The sequence below is a fragment of the Danio rerio genome, chromosome 17 (genome assembly GCF_052040795.2).
Source record: "Danio rerio strain M-AB ecotype USA chromosome 17, GRCz13ab, whole genome shotgun sequence".
Lineage (NCBI taxonomy): Eukaryota > Metazoa > Chordata > Actinopteri > Cypriniformes > Danionidae > Danio > Danio rerio.
This window is the reverse complement of record NC_141037.1, coordinates 38,838,195-38,854,549: the sequence shown is the minus strand read 5'-3', so window position 1 is coordinate 38,854,549 and position 16,355 is coordinate 38,838,195. Positions and strand designations below refer to the sequence as shown.

General features: G+C 36.6%; 1 protein-coding gene and 1 long non-coding RNA gene across 3 annotated transcripts in view; one reads left to right on the top strand and one right to left on the bottom strand.

Moving 5' to 3' along the window:
* Positions 1-600: 600 nt before the first annotated feature.
* asxl2 (ASXL transcriptional regulator 2) overlaps positions 601-16,355 on the top strand; it is a 30,787-nt gene continuing 15,032 nt past the window's right edge. Inside the window, exons 1-4 of one of the 2 annotated variants that reach the window (XM_087290813.1) lie at positions 601-764; positions 4,975-5,057; positions 11,501-11,609; positions 11,745-11,886. In XM_087290813.1, coding sequence (XP_087146939.1) covers positions 708-764; positions 4,975-5,057; positions 11,501-11,609; positions 11,745-11,886 — 391 coding nt within the window. In that variant the 5' untranslated portion in view covers positions 601-707. Of the gene's footprint in view, positions 765-4,974; positions 5,063-11,500; positions 11,610-11,744; positions 11,887-16,355 lie in introns of both variants that reach the window. The other variant, XM_087290814.1, reaches the window with a different exon arrangement.
* LOC147840030 (uncharacterized) lies at positions 2,052-9,432 on the bottom strand. The gene is made up of 3 exons (XR_015513646.1): positions 6,309-9,432; positions 6,101-6,217; positions 2,052-6,049 (listed from the first exon to the last, which is right to left on the bottom strand). It is a non-coding gene; the product is annotated as an uncharacterized LOC147840030 (long non-coding RNA).

Below are 16,355 nucleotides of genomic sequence, written 5' to 3'. Positions count from 1 at the left end.
ACGCGCGGCGCGGTGTCAACATGGCACCACCCATGAGGGGGCGACCTGCACCATCAAAAACAAACATCTAGAAGCACACATTTGAATTGGATTAACTATACTGGTAACACTTAAATATGTAACAATGCACACTATTCACTACTGGCTTATTAACTGTCTATTAATAAAATATGAACTGTTTATTAGTAGGCTACTCATGAATGATCTTTCTACCTCCCTAATCCTGCCTAATACCTACACCTAACTCACTAACTAGTAATAAGCAGCTAATTAGTTTATATAACGTTAGCTAACAGTCTTAGTTAATGTTTTTATGTTTACTTTATAATCCTGCAAAGATTGTTTTGGCACGTGTCGCATATGCCATATTTTAACCCAGTATTAACAAGCGAGCCAGGAGCTCTAGTAAATGCGCGATGAAAAATTGCACAATGTACGCGTAAAATGGATACTGTGTACGCGTGTGTGTCTTTTTGCAGCTTGAAACATTGATACAAGTGAAAACAAAGGGTCGAGAGTATGTAGGTGGTTTCCCCTGAACTGTCATCGTAGCGTTACAGTAAGATGACGTTTCCCAGAGGGTCACATGGTTCGCCTCTTACAGTAAAAACCCAATATGGCAGAGATGGCAGGTCTTGCAGGGTAACTAAAGCAACATAAACACTTCGCACAGCACACAGGTCGGTTACCCGCGACCGAGCGCAGACATGAGGGAACGACAGAAGAAGAAAAAGGGCAGAACATGGGCAGAGGCCGCCAAAACGGTAAGAACCGAGACTTCTTGAGCGCTTGTTTCGCTTGTTTTCGCCTTGTGCTCCCACTTGTACAACTGTGTTTGAGTTCATGACCCGCTGCTGTTGTAGACGAAGTATTGCGTATGCATATCAGGGCCTGGTGTCGGTTGATGTTGCCAAAGTGCATTTAGAGTCATACGATAGCAAGCATGACTTAAATGATTTTCTCCATTATTACGCACCATTCGGGAACTTTATTTGTTTCGGGAAGTGATTTGATGAAACGTCTATAGCGTGACGTTCGTGTCGTTGCTAGCTTGCCGCGAAGAGCTTAGCGCGCTTATGGATAGTGACACTGGCTAGCCAGTTAGCTTAGCTCACTTAAACCCGCACAAACAGCGCAGTATTATCATTAACCTTCCCATGACACTTCAATATTGGTCTACTTTTGAATTCGCCGGTGTTTTCGGCTGAAAAAGGTCAGAAGCACCGCCGGCTTGAGCATGTTGTGTCGGTAGAGACTGCGAGCTTGTCAAACGCCTTGTTTACTTTTTTGACGCGGTTGAAGTGGTGATTATATCCGTCTTTTGATAGTATGCTATATTACATTTAGAGATGACTGCACTGTGTTGCATATAACTTTAAACCTCTTTGCTTATATGAGACGGAAAGTTGACAAACTGTAGCAGGGCAATGTATACAAGTGTCCGCCCATGACCGCAAGCTGAGGCTTCATATTCAGTTTCCGACATGCACCTGTTTGCATTGTCCAGTTTTTCATCGTTCATTTGGTTCATTTTAATCAACTTGTCATTGAATCTGACTTAGAACCGGCGCTTTTTAAATTCCATCTTCTAAAAATAATAAAAATAATAAATAAAAATATATATTTTTTTGTTGAAACAACAATATTTTCTCTGGTGACTAGAGTTTTCCAATAGCTGTGTCCCAAATCGTCTTCTTCCAGCCATGGGGCCCAAAAGTTTGTACTTTAATTTAACCTTAATTGGTTTATTTTGCTGTAACTCAATGTCTTTTTCTATATTTTGTCCTAATGCAAAATAACAACACGTAAAGCATCTTGCAAAACTTAAAATGCATTCAAAACTAAAATAATATATAAACCATTTCGTTTTAAAACTAAATCTTTACCTAATTTGACTGCTGGACTGCTCCATGATTGAGGAAGGAGGACACATTTGCGCAGAAGTAATATTTATTTAACCTTTTTTTTTCTTTAGACCCCGTCATACAAAATATGATAGAGAATTATGTTATATATAATTTATAGGTATAATTACTTCTATTTATTTTGGGGCCCTCAGATTTCCTGCTTACCTTGCTTAAATCCTCCTCTGAAATGGAACTTTGGTTTTGTTTTGTGTGTTGTATGAATGTAATCATACATCAGTTACCATGTAAGGTTAGTAAGTTTGGTACTTTCTTGCCACACACAGCTTTTCATCTGCTATATACCAGGGAAGTATTCAGTTTTGTCAAGAACTAAACTAAGCAGCATCACATTACAAACATTAAAAACCTTCATTTGATATGACCGTGTACTAAACTGCTTTGATGAGGGAAAGAACTAAATGCTGAAAAGCATTGAAAAGGACACACAATTAAAAACATTTATTTATTTTAATAAATCTATTTTCCGTTTTAAACACAGTTTATTTCATTTTGAGAAACATTTAAAATATTTTCGGACAGTAAACATGTCAGGCTAATTAAATTATTGACTAAATAGACTTTAATTACTGTTCATTAGTAGTAATAAATTATGATCTTATTCTGCATCCATAATCCTACCCAAACCTAAACCCAACTTCTGCCTTACTGACTATCATAGATATATACACTTTATATCGCATACAAACCCGGAACATGCGTCAATAGCGCTGACACATTTGTACAGTGCTCCCAGGGCAAATGTCATTCAACAGCACTAGTCAAGACTAAAGCCAATCTGAAGATGCTGCACTTTAGCGCTGTGCATGGGTGTAGTAATGAGCAAACAAAGAAAACAAAGCACAAAGGCAGAACATTTCATAGGTAAGATTTTGTTTTTTACGTTTTTATGTTAAGGAATTTTGTGCTAAACTAGTAGCGTCATTGACGATAATACAGTCACTTACTGCACTGACCATAAGGCAAAGTAGCACCAACTCGCACTAAATACTAGGCTTATGCTAGTTTTGTTGAATAAAATCAGCAAACAATGTAAATAATAATGACAACAAGATGCTGCCGTGCTAGAAACTTTTATTATTGTCGGCTAAGAGTATGAGTCGTTCATAACGGAGATTAATTTACAAACGAATCCCTCCCTCCATCGATGTAGAAAAATCATGTAAAATTATGATTTTCATAATTTAAAAACATATTTGTGTACTGACCACCGGGAAAACTCCCCATCAAAGATATATGTATAAAGGTTTACATATGGCTCTGGATGGCCAGTCCTCTACTACACTTTGGTCCCACATTAGTTTCAAAGGAGCGTTACCCTGTACTAAAATGGTGGCTTTATTAACACATTCCTTCCAATAGACACCAATAACGTAGGCGACAACTAATGTAAATATCTATGACTAACTATTAATAAACAGCTTATTAGTGGTTTATTAAGCTAGATGTGCTAGTTAATGGCGTGAATTGTGACCTAAACTAAAATGTTGCCCAAATCTTTAATTATTTTGAGCTTGTTAGAGGCTGACTTGCTAAATCATTTATGGGGCTATATGCTAAGCAAAATATGTCCTTTGTTTATCATTGGCCTCCGATTGTTGATTCTTTCTGTATGCATTAGCACAAACTCTGCTTGTAAACACAGTTGTTGAGTAATGCGATGGTAATGCGATGGGTTCAACAAAGCAATTAACAATTGACTTATATGGGTTTTTCTCAGGATGACACAGATCAGGGAAGCCGATGACTGTGAAATTTTATGCTGATTTATTTCCGCCCCTGTCCTTCATCTAGTAAAATCTAACAGTTAAAATAAACACTTAACAGTTGGTGTAGTAAATGATGTATAAAATGACGTATACACTTTGGAGATAGCACAGTGTGTAATCAAAATGACTAAAATCTCCAAAAGGTGCATCGAAATAACAATACTATAAGTACAATCATAATCTAATAAACATTTGCGAAGAGAAAAGGCTTAGTCATAACAAAACGCTTGGCAAAAAGCCCACAGGAAACGCAGAAGTGAGTCACAACCTCTGTGACTGACAGATTGTTAATCAAGAGTCAGCTTTTTGTCACGTTTTTCCAAACAACATCAGTAATTTGAGGCACGATCAACCGATGTTAATGAATTAATATGGACCAATGGGTGTAGTGTTTTTCAGCCAATGATGAACTTCTGGTGATTGCTTTATGTGACTATTTTCAATTTCATACAGCGTTGCCAACTATTTCCAATGAAAACTTGCTAAAGCCTGCCTGAAAAGTAGCCAAATGTTGCCAGATGGCGTCACACACTAATTTGCATATTAGTGACGTCATCACATAGTATCTGACAAGTGTAAACCCGTCATGTCTTTACTCGCTGAGGCGCCGAGTATTATATTAAAACATTACATCCAGATGCACAATAAACAGTTTCTTATTAACATATTACTTTGCTTGATGACGTCATTTGACTTAAAACTACATCTTTATGTAGTATACGAAATAGATGTTTTTTCAAATTGACTGAACATCTCAGCAAAAACATTTGAAATTTGTACATTTAGATTTGTATGAAAAATGTAGTTGACTACCTCAGCCGCAAACCTACTATGTTGACAGCTGAGCCAATCAGAGTCAGAATATCTGCTTGAGGTTTTGTTTGAGGAACTGTAGTTTACCAACAATAGTAACATCAGAATGACTGAATTGAATGCAGGAGGTAAATTTACATCATCACTGTGACACAGCTCTCGGGCCTCCATCCAGCATCTGACTTCACTTGTGGCCAAAAGCCACCGATCACTTGAAATGTCTGGAGTCTGTTTGCATTTCTCACAACACAAGCACTTCTGAATGCGTCTCAAAGTTCAAACTCACTTTTTTTCAGACCCCAGAAGTGTAGGCCAGTTTTGAAAGCCAACGTTTTCAGCTTCACTGGGGTCATCTAATGATAGAACCAGACTGACCGTCAGTTCTGCCTCATGCTCTCTCTGTGGTTTCTGCTGTAGCGTGAGTCACAGCTGCTGAATTGTTCTTGTTACCGTAATCCTGTCCGCAGGTGCTTGAGAAGTACCCCAACACACCCATGAGTCATAAAGAGATCCTGCAAGTGATTCAGAGAGAAAGGCTGAAGGAGATAAGGTAAGGTCGATCTCCAGATGTTTCCTTATTAAAACAGATCGTTCTTCAGCCAACACACTTCTATTACTTTATTTTACTCACTGTCCCCCGTCCCTGAGATGTTCCACATCATGTGCATTGTCATTTATTGTCTTTTGTTTTCCCGAAGCACATTTAATGTGGCCGCATATCTAATTATCACATCTTTTTTGTTGTTGTTTGTTTGTTTCATTTCTCTGTCTTTGTCTTCCAGAAGGTAAGATTATATAGTAGTACACCCTTCCCTGTAACTAACTTAATCCCATTGGCCGATCCCTATGCTTGTTATTAACATGTCCCAGTTGACGAAGCATGCAAAGGGACTCTGGCTCTGTTTTCACCTCGTGTTAACCTGCGCTTTCAGTGATCTGATTACGAGTGGTCAGTGGAGATGTTTTCAGTTGGTATCAAAGAGCACCTAGGTTACCCCTTTTTTTTTAGATTTATTATGAGTCTTTTGTGTCTCCAGATTGTGTTGAAGTTTCAGCTTAAAACACCCATCAGATTTTTCATTATACCTTTTATAAGATTCTGTTTTATACGTTTTTGCACTGGGTGGCGGTTTTGCTCTACTGCACCTTTAAGGCTAGTTCTCCCCGCCCACCGTTTCTATGTGCCTTTCTGCGTGCCCTAATCTCCTCCCTCGGCTGCGTCAGACTACAAACAGACATAAAGGAAGCAGATCTCACATAGCATTTGTGAGAAATACTATAGTAAGAACTTTTGAAATGAAAACTTGATGCATTTCCTGTGTTAAGTTACAACGATGAGTCACACACAATGTCGTAACAAAGTTTACGCGCACATACACAAACACACACACATACCCAGCACGGATACGATACGCACATACAAACAGACAGATCGCGTTTAGCTTTGCACTTTTTTTGCACGCAAATGTGACCGGATACAGGCTAATCTCCATTGCTGTAAGGATATCTGTTATGTTAGTGTATAAAATAATACTGATTATACTGATTAATTACTATTATTAACTACTATTATTAGTTACTGATTAATAATACCCACAAACCGGGATTGAAGCGTCTTCTTTTATAATTGTTTTGACGCGCAGCTGTGCTGATAAAGTAAATCTGAAGTAAATCGTTTTAATTCATTACACACATGCACTGTTTTAACCCCTTTAGACCTAAATTATGTTCCAAATTTCAGAAAAATGGGATGTTATGTGATGTCCATTGTAATGGACGCAGGGTCTGAAGGGGTTAAAACGTTTTAAACTTGTAAAACTCACTCTTGATCACATTTGATGATGATTGATGATCCTAGCAAACTGACAGACCTTTTATTCCTGGTAGCTTTACGCACGTCCCCTCTTGTGATATGATTATAAACGTGACTACTGTGGCATGTTTGGCAGCTGTCAATCAATTCGGTGGGCGGAGGACCTCACTTCTATGTCAAGTTGAGGTCGATCTGTAAACCGCTGCAATTAGTCCACCGTTTTTATGTTGTTAAATAAAATAAAAAAAGGACTGGGTGTGTTTATATCACCCCAATATGACCGCCTACACACAATATCTACACACATGTCTGTCTTAACAGCTTTAAAAGTAGATTTTTCACCATAGGTGCCCATTAAGCAATTCCATGCAAATGTCAACCTTGCCATGAAAAAAATAATGACTTGTTTGGTCACATTAATAACACATGTTTATTGTCCTCATTTAAAATATAAAATATGTTTACAGATTGATATAGTCCATAACTCCCATAATAACTGGAATTGCTCTATTATCATATTTTTGAATGCGTCTCTTGTGATAATTTTTGTTTTGGATTTGCATTGAAATCCTTTCCTTGTATTTTGTCATTGGCAGTATGGTCGAGTGTGACACACGAGTACTATTGAATGAACAAACCCATTCCACATAGCAATTTTGTGTTTAAAAGATGTCTAATAGACATCCAAGCATAAACTTTTTGCAACATAAGCTCATTCTGAAATTGCAGCATTATATACATTTCTGGAGATTGTGAATTATGTAGCCAGAAGTATGTATGCCTGCATTTCTCTTTAAAACGAATGCTACAGGGCGAAGAACGGTCCCGGGAAGCAGGTTAGACAAAAAAAGAAGCAAAAAAATAAAATAAACGTAAATAAAAATAAAAGTAAATAACAGTGTGAGAATGTAGTAAAATCTAAAACCTAGTAAAAATCAGGTGAGGGCTTTTAAAAACACTATCGGTTGGGTTTAGGGAAGGAGGAGGCTGGGTCAGTCAATCGGTCAGTCAGTCAGACAGTTGACAGCAGCCTCAGGTGGATTTACGTAAGAACAGCAGCCGCGAATGGCACTCGCAAGAGAAATCTGAGATCTCAAAAAGTGTACCCAACGGCCTCTGGTGGATTCGCGAAAACGTAAACTGGAAAAAAACATACCTCCTAGAAAATATTTGGTGCTCTCCAGAAATGTATATAGCGGTACGTTTTCAGAATGGGTTGACATTTTTGATAAAACAAAAGTTATTTGGGGTGTCAGTGAAAATCTAGGACACATCTAACAATAGTCCAACGACAGACTAGTCATCAAAAATACAGATTAGACAGACGTGTTCTTTCCTGTCTACTTGATGACTAGTCTTTTATTTTCACTGACAGCTTAAATTTTGCCTTGTTTTAGCCATGAATTCATTGTTTGAAAGGCTGTTAGACATCTTTGAAAGACCAATTCCAGCGTTATGGATGTGGATGTGATTTCCAGTAAAAATCTAAAACATAAATTCACAGCATTTGTTAACATTATATTGAAACATCTGTTTATGTTTTCTGAAACAACTAACCACATAGTTATGGAATCAGAAAAATATCAACCTGTTAACATTTTTTTGATTTAATTGAGAAAAATAAACATGCGCTATGGATGTGACCAAAAAGAGTCTGCGAGTTTACAGTATACAACTTTTGTAGAAATCCTGTGAATTAAACTGCATAGTCCAAAAGAAATAATGCAAATCAAAACGATAAGAGTTAGCTCACTATAGAATAAAAGTGCTTAATTTTATTTGACTTTTTTTTTGCATTTATGAGGGAAAAGCTTTGTTATGGATGTGACAGATGTGAAGTTGCCACTTGTGTGAGTTTAATAAAATCCTATATAATTGTTTACAAACATTGACAGAGGTATTTTTAAGTATTTTACCAGCACTGTAAAATACAAGCATACCCATGGTTGACATTTGCATGGAATTAACACAAATGTGCTTGTTGGAATGTTACAGGGCACTTCTCTGTTGACTTCAGCTTGACAGCATTATCCACAATATTCAAAATCACGCCCCTCTTACCGTTAGTTTGCTATGAGGGAATGATGAGCAAAAAGAAAGCCCCGCCCCCTACTCAATATTCCATTCCATTTCAGTGGAAGTACATAAACATACTGAAATAAAAGTCTCAGTAATCTGATAAAATGTGTGTTCCACTGCCTTGAGATCTGATGAAAGAGTACAACTGAAAACATTATAGATGCTGTTTACACCTGTATGTCATAGCAACTGCTTGTGATCACATCAACTGTAACGCATATCTACACCAGGTGTGAACAGGATCTCTATAAACCCCAAGCATATTGGTCATAGATTTGACCATAGTGCTTATCATCAGAATTGGCTGCTTGTTTTGCTTTTGTCAGTTTTCTTTGACTTAAAAAAAAAGTCCATAACATCTACATTCAGAATAATTTTAGTCAATAATGAAATAATTTTGGGCAGCATAGTGGCACAATGGGTAGCACCATCGCCTCACAGCAAGAAGGTTGCTTGTTCGAGCCCTGGATGGGTCAGTTGGCATTTCTATATGGAGTTTGCATTTTCTTCCCGTATTCGCGTGTGTTTCCTCCGGGTGCTCTGGTTTCCCCCCACAAGTCCAAAAACATGCGGTACAGGTGAATTGGGTAAGCTAAAATTGGCCGTAGTGTGTGTGTGTGTGTGTGAATGAGTGTGTATGGATGTATTCCAGTGATAAGTTACAGCTGGAATGGCATCTGCTGCCTAAAACATGTGCTGGATAAGTAGGCGGTTCATTCTGTGTGGTGACCCCAGAATAATAAAGGGACTAAGCAGAAAAGAAACTGAATGAATGAATGAATGAATGACAGAACTTTAGGTTGGTATATTACGCCTTTTAATATCATTACGAATATTCAAGAGTAAGTCTAGACAATAAGTCTAATAGATTGATTTCTGGAAAAGGCAAATAATTCAAAACAAAAATAGTAACTGGCTTAAATCTGAAAACGTAAGCTTAGAATTGAGAAATGTTTCCTTGATGACTAACTAAAGTAAATTTGATTAAAATGACTTGAAAACAGATGCAATTTGAACTAAGCTAAACTGAGACAAAAAAATAAATGAATAAAAAAAAACAGCTTACTACTAAATACAAACAAATACTACTTAAATCCCATAACGTAATTCCCAAAATGTTAAACGGAAGATAAAATTAAATTTGGTAATTTAAAAAGGCCAATTCAAAATGTTGATAATGAGATTTAAAGTTGGCTGGGAAAAAGATTTGGGAATCCAACACTCTGCACACACATGGGACAGTTGTTTGACTTTAATACAGTCATGCTCAACCAACTGATTCAATACAAGGTCATACGTCGTCTACACTACACTAAAGCCAAGCTCCATAAAATCTTTCCTTCTGTCTCACCAATGTGCGATAGATGCAAGACACCAAAGGACATGGTTTCTCATGCCTTTTAGCTCTGTCCCTTATTGAACAGATTCTGGACAAACATATTTCACAGGCACTCCAAGGCTTAAGCTAAAGCAGACCTTTTGTACCAGATGCCGAACTTGCCATCTTGGGCTTCCCACAAAACACATCTTCTCTCCCTCAAACAATGCAAAAGTCTTTAATGCAAGGCATGATGGTGGCTAAAGACTAGTGCTTAACAATTGGAAATCCCTTTTACCCCCCTCAAAACTGGATTTCTGACATCATATCTGTTTTTTAAAGTCTAGCTTCATGAGAATTTTTGGCTACTTGGGGTCAATTTCTTGATTTATTTGACAAATCTGTATCTCAAGAGCAATCCAGTGACCTCCCTGAGGTTTAAGTTATATACCCCCTCTAGTTTTGAGTGTATGTTTTGTGACTATGATGTGTGTGTTTTTTGTCTCTTTTCTTTGTTTTCTTTTATATTCTTTTATTGTCTTTTGTTTGTCTACAGTACAAGCCAATGCTTTTTCCTGTTCTCTGTGTGTATATATACAGTTGAAGTCAGAATTATTAGCCCCCCTTAGATTAAATTTTTTTTTTTATATTTCCCTAATGATGTTTAACAGAGCAAGGGAATTTTCAAAGTATGCCTGATAATGTTTTTTCTTCTGGATAAAGTCTTGTTTGTTTTTTTTCGGCTATAATAAAAGCAGTTTTTAATATTTTAAATACCATTTTAAGGATAAAATTATTATTAGCCCCTTTAAGCTAATTTTTTTCGATAGCCTACAGAACAAGCCATCGTTATGCAATGACGTGCCTAATTACCCTAACCTGTACAGTTAACCTAGTTAAGCCTTTAAATGTAACTTTAAGCTGTATAGAAGTGTCGTGAAAAATATCTAGTCAAATATTATTTACTGTCATCGTGGCAAAGATCAAAGATAAAATTAATCAGTTATTAGAGATGAGTTATTAAAACTATTATGTTTCGAAATATGTTGAAAAATCTCTCTATTAAACAGAAAATGGGTTAAAAATAAACAGGGGGCTAATAATTCGGACTATATATATAAACCTTAAAATAAAGTAATTTTAAAAATGTTAATAATAGCATATAAATGATGCTAAAATATACACTTTAATGTACTTTTACCTCTATTTTTGTATTATGTGCATTTAAACTAATACTTTGTTTCAATGCATATTGCAGAATTGATTGCAATATTATATTGTGCTTGACAGAAAATTGGGCAGCATGGTTAGATTTGAAAGACAACTGATAAAGTTATTATATTAATCTTGCCAGATCATAAGCTAGACATTTAGATTTTTGCTTTGTTTTCTACAATTTTGGCTCATATCCAGTCATTCGGAATGATGCTGATAGGGCAGGGGTCACCAATCTCATTCCTGGAGGTCCGGTGCCACCAGGATTTAGCTACAGCTTGCCTCAACACACCTGCCTGGGTGTTTTAAGTATACTTAGGAAGACCTTGATCAGTTTGTTCAGCTGTGTTTGATTAGGGTTGGAGCTAAAATCTGCAGGACACCGGACCTCCAGGAACAAGTTTGGTGATCCCTGTGATAGAGCATATGTTGCAGTATTTTTATAGACAATATCTTCACTAAATAAAAAATTCTGTTCACAAACTATACATGCACAAATATGCTTATCTTTGCAGCTTTTAGGTTTTTAAAATTGGATAAGCTTATTTTATATTATTCTTTTTTTTAGTGGCACTTCTCCTCTTGCTTGTCTCAATGCCATGCTCCATACAAACTCACGTGGAGATGAAGGGATCTTCTATAAGGTTCCAGGCCGAATGGGAGTCTACACACTGAAGGTAATTATCATTTTGAATGCATGATCTGTTCTGTGTATTCAAAATGGACTGTTTGATTGGATTCTAATAAGCTTTTGTGGCTGTTTTTTGGAATATGTATCTGATGAGTGATGTCTTGTGTTTGTATGTGGGCAGAAGGACATTGGAGATGGGGTGAAGGAACTGTCAGAAGATGCTTCAGACGACAGCAGCGACATGTCGGATTCTCGATGCACAGAAAATACCAGCAGCACTGGCTACAGCAAGGATGGACGCAGAAGAAGGTGGACAAGGAGAGGTAATGCATTTTACTGATATGATTGGAACTGCTATGTTTCTAAGTAGCTACAGTAGTTGGTTTGTGAAGCTTGCTTGCTCTGATAAGCCAGTGCAAGATTTTTTCAAACAGTTGATAAAAGTGACAAGTAATTATTGGAACCATTATTACGATTTTCATAGTGTCCTTTTGCAAAAGCATATTTTTTTCAAACTGCAAGCATAATGTAGAGTGTGTTAATTACTACGATAATATAATTAATCTGAAAAATAGATGAGGTAAAATAAAATGTGGATGAGTGGATTCTGACAACATTTCTCAATTGACAATGATTATGAATAGTCATTGGGATTTATAATTTTAACCAAAATTATTGGTTCATGACTATAGTAACAACGGGTGAACTACAAGGGTTGAATCCAAATGCAGTTTAATTAAAGAATCATCAGGCAGGCAAAGGTCAAAACCGGTGCAAACTGGAGCATACAGGTTATCCAAAGAGTGGTCAGAAAAATAGGCGAATGGTCAGGTAGAAATGGCTGATGTGATACTGACGTTTCGACACAGTTTCGAGATCCTGAAGCGCAAGTGTTGAAACACTGCACCGAACACCCAAGCCATGTAACTAAAGTATTTCGAAACACCAGGTGACGTGACTAAAGCGATTGAAAGCATCGGTTATTTCAGAAGTGTTTCGTGACTGGGCAATTCTGCGTTTTACTGCCAGGGTCAGAAAAAAACTCAATCTCATGTAGCCTAGTGGACTCTAGTCCCGACTTGTACATTGATTTACAACTGGTGTGTTTGTGAGGTGCATGATGGGATCTGTAGTTCAGTTCGGTGGCAGATGTGTAGTTCGGTGACAGGGACTGGTCTCCAGTGATCTGCAAGGAATAGATCACTGGTGATCGTAACAATGACTAAAATAATATACTTTCATTGACTAAAATTAGAATATATATCATTCCTAGACATGTATTGAATTAAAGCTGGACTAAACAATAAAAAAGTGATAGGTTGAATACACGTGATAGCTTAAAATGACTTTTGATGAAGACTTCAAAGCAACTAACAAAATGAACACTACTTCAGTAGCAGAAGATTCTTCAGAAATCATTCTAATATAATGATTTTGTGCGTGTGATTCATTGTTATTATTATAAATGTTCTACTACAGCATTTATTTTAAATATGTCATTTTTAAAAATGTTTCTTCAAAATAAAGATTGTTTGTGGTATTATTCATTAGGTAATTTTTGCAAAATAAATAAATATTGAACTTTTTTTAAGTAAACATACTGACCCCAATCATCTGCATGATAATATACATTTAAAGATTTATTTACATTTATTCATTTAGGAGATGCTTTCATCCAAAGCAACTTACAAATGAAGATAAAAGAGAGAGAAGTATATAAATGCTATGACATGTCTAAATTAAATGAATAATTAATTTTTCGCTTCCCTACGAGCATAGGGAGAGGAGAGAGTGTGTCCTACAGGTGGTTTTTTAAGCCCACTCACCTGTGTGGAGCACACTCAGAATCGCACAATACATTACATTTACAATTACATTAGTTACGTATATTTAAAAAATATTACTGTACTGCTAACATGCTACCGTTCTCTACTGAACGAGCAGGTCTGAATCAAAAACCAGGACAAGGTAAAGGACATTACATCAAAAAATTAAACTTACATTTTTATTAAATAAAATTTAATTATTATAGTTATAGACTATTATAGTTGTTCCTCTTGAAATATTTATTTTTCTTCAGCTTTGTCCCTTTATTCACCAGAGGTCACCACAGCAGAATAAACCACCAACCTTTCCAGCATATGTTTTATGCAGTGGATGCCCTTTTAGCTCAACCCAGTACTGGGAAACACCCATACACACACATTTACACACATACACTACGGCCAATTTAGTTTATCCAATTCAGTTACAGCACATGTCTTTGAACTGTGGAGGACACCCACAGAGAAAGGCACTCTATGCATTATATGTGTGTGGTGCAGTAAATGTGCCCCCCTGGAGTCAAAATATTCTCTCAATGCAAAACACCCTTTAAACAGGAAATTCAACCCTCTCTCTCTCTTTCTCTCTCTCTCTCTTTTTGCAAGATTGATACCACTTCCTCAAATACAGAGATCAGTACAGATCTATGTAAACAAACACAGGCTTTACGTCAAGCCATGTTGTAGTATATGTTTTTAAGTAATATTGAACTCAAAGAAAGTGAGATTAGGCAGATTACAGCACTGTAAGTAAGACATTCTTGATTCTTAACATGCTGGTCAAACTCTAATGGACCGAGAAAGGAGGATTGTTGTGTCAGACAAAAAGAAACTAGCTGGAAAAAGCAGGAAATAATTATTGCAATGTCAGCAGTTTATTTAAGAGTTTGATTAAGCTTTTGACTTTTTGAAAGTGATTCATGGTGATTTTACAGTGTGTTTTCATTATTCCCTATTTCTTTTATATGTTCTTTCACCAGTGATGTGTTGCCATTACATATTAAGTCTGATAAATATATATACGTTTGTGTTCTGCCTTGCAGATATAGGCCTTGGATATAAATATAGATTAATTTGAGCCAGGGTGCATCTGGCCAAGCTCCTCCGTCCGAGTGATGTCACGTAATTTGCGACAAACGCGGAAAGGTGATGTGACAATCTCCACATTTAGCGAAACCATAGAGCGAAACAGACAGCAAAATGGCATAATGCAAGTTTGTGTACTCCTTGGAGAAAGACGAGTTTAAACAGTGGCTGAAGCCTGTCGCTGAAAATAACTGCATCATTTATTCTTTAAAGCTTTGTTTCTTCCGAGCTTATCTATGTTCTGTTGCATGGTTGTGCTCCATTCATTTATTAAACTACACAACTGTTTATTAAGTTAAAGGTTTGATACTGATTAGAATGCTGATTAGTGGTGATAATGTCTTGAAATATTCTGAGAAGGTCTTTAAAACGTTTAAAAAGATATTGAAATTACCTTTATGACTCCTGCATATACCCTGTAAATACACTTGCATTTAAATGCTTTTTAGTTTTTGAGCATTTTGCATCAAATCAAATCGGAGATCACATCACATTAATTTCTGCATAAAATATCACAAAAGGTACATTTTTAAAAATATTTGTTTTTAGACCACACACTACAAGTATTTTAAGAGTTAAGAAAGCAATTTTGCAAATGTACGATGTATTAGCCACCAATATTTATCAGCCAATATTGGATCAATTTAAACCTATTGGCATATCGACAATATTATGAGAAAGCCTGGTACCAGCATGTCTTTTAAATAATCCAATGTTTTTCTCAGAGCATTCAATCATTGAATAACATGTGTCTAACATGTACGTACTTTCAGATGTGCATTACGAAAGAAATAGTGTTAAGTATGATTAAATGATGACAGAAATTTAATTTTTGGGTGAACTATGCCTTTAACTTGTGCCTATGTTAAAATGTTTGTTGAAGTTGAATGTTTAACTGATCCAATCCATATTCAATCAAAATAATTTAATGGAGAAATAACTAGTTAGTACTGTTTGTTATTGTATGCAATTGATCAGTATCAGTATTGGAAGACGAATAAAGTCCTGTACTGTCTATGGGTTGCGCTACATTTATTCTTGTCATGGCTTCCATGACACCAAAATTCATCCCACCATGGCTACATTACAGATTCTCATTCAAAACATTCAGTGATTGTTGTTGTTTTTTGAAAAGCGGGATATAATCGAACTAAACAGTATTAAAAGTTGAGAAAATTAAAACAGAGCGAACTTTTCCCTTTAATCCTTTAAAGTGACATGCTGACTGACTGACATGGCTGTGCGATGCGTTAGGCCTGCAAGCACGACGTAGCTTTCAGTTATGATGAACACAGTTTCCATAATTATACTTTTTAAAAAAGATATTTTCAGGGTTTTCACCTTTATTTTTGATAGGACAGTAGAGAGAATTGACAGGAAAGCATGGGGAGCAGAGAGAGGGAAAGGATTGGCATAGGACCGCGAGGCGGAATCGAACCTGGGTTGCCGCGAGCACCGGAGTGCATGTGCTGACGCACTAACCACTACACCACTGGCGCCGACCCTAATTGTACTTAATAGATAAAGGTCTATGGTTCTGCATACAATGACTCTATCTTGCTGGAGTTCTTAGCCTTTTTGCTTTACTTCAGGACGCATCATTGCCGCTTTGTAGGTCTGTTGGAGACATTCATAAATATTTCTAGCAAATCTAATAAATGTTGGAGAGATACTCGTTACATAAACGCACTTCAGCAGCGTTTATTTGAGAGCGCACTGGAAAAGCTGTGCTTGAGCATATTTGAGTGTGTGCAAGAAGTTTTGTGCATGAACCGAGGAAATCGGAGCTCAAGCAAAGAGATTTGCATGCTCGTATAACATGAATGCGATCTTGACTTGTAATACATAGTGCATAATCAGGAGGAATCAGGAACTGGTGTGTC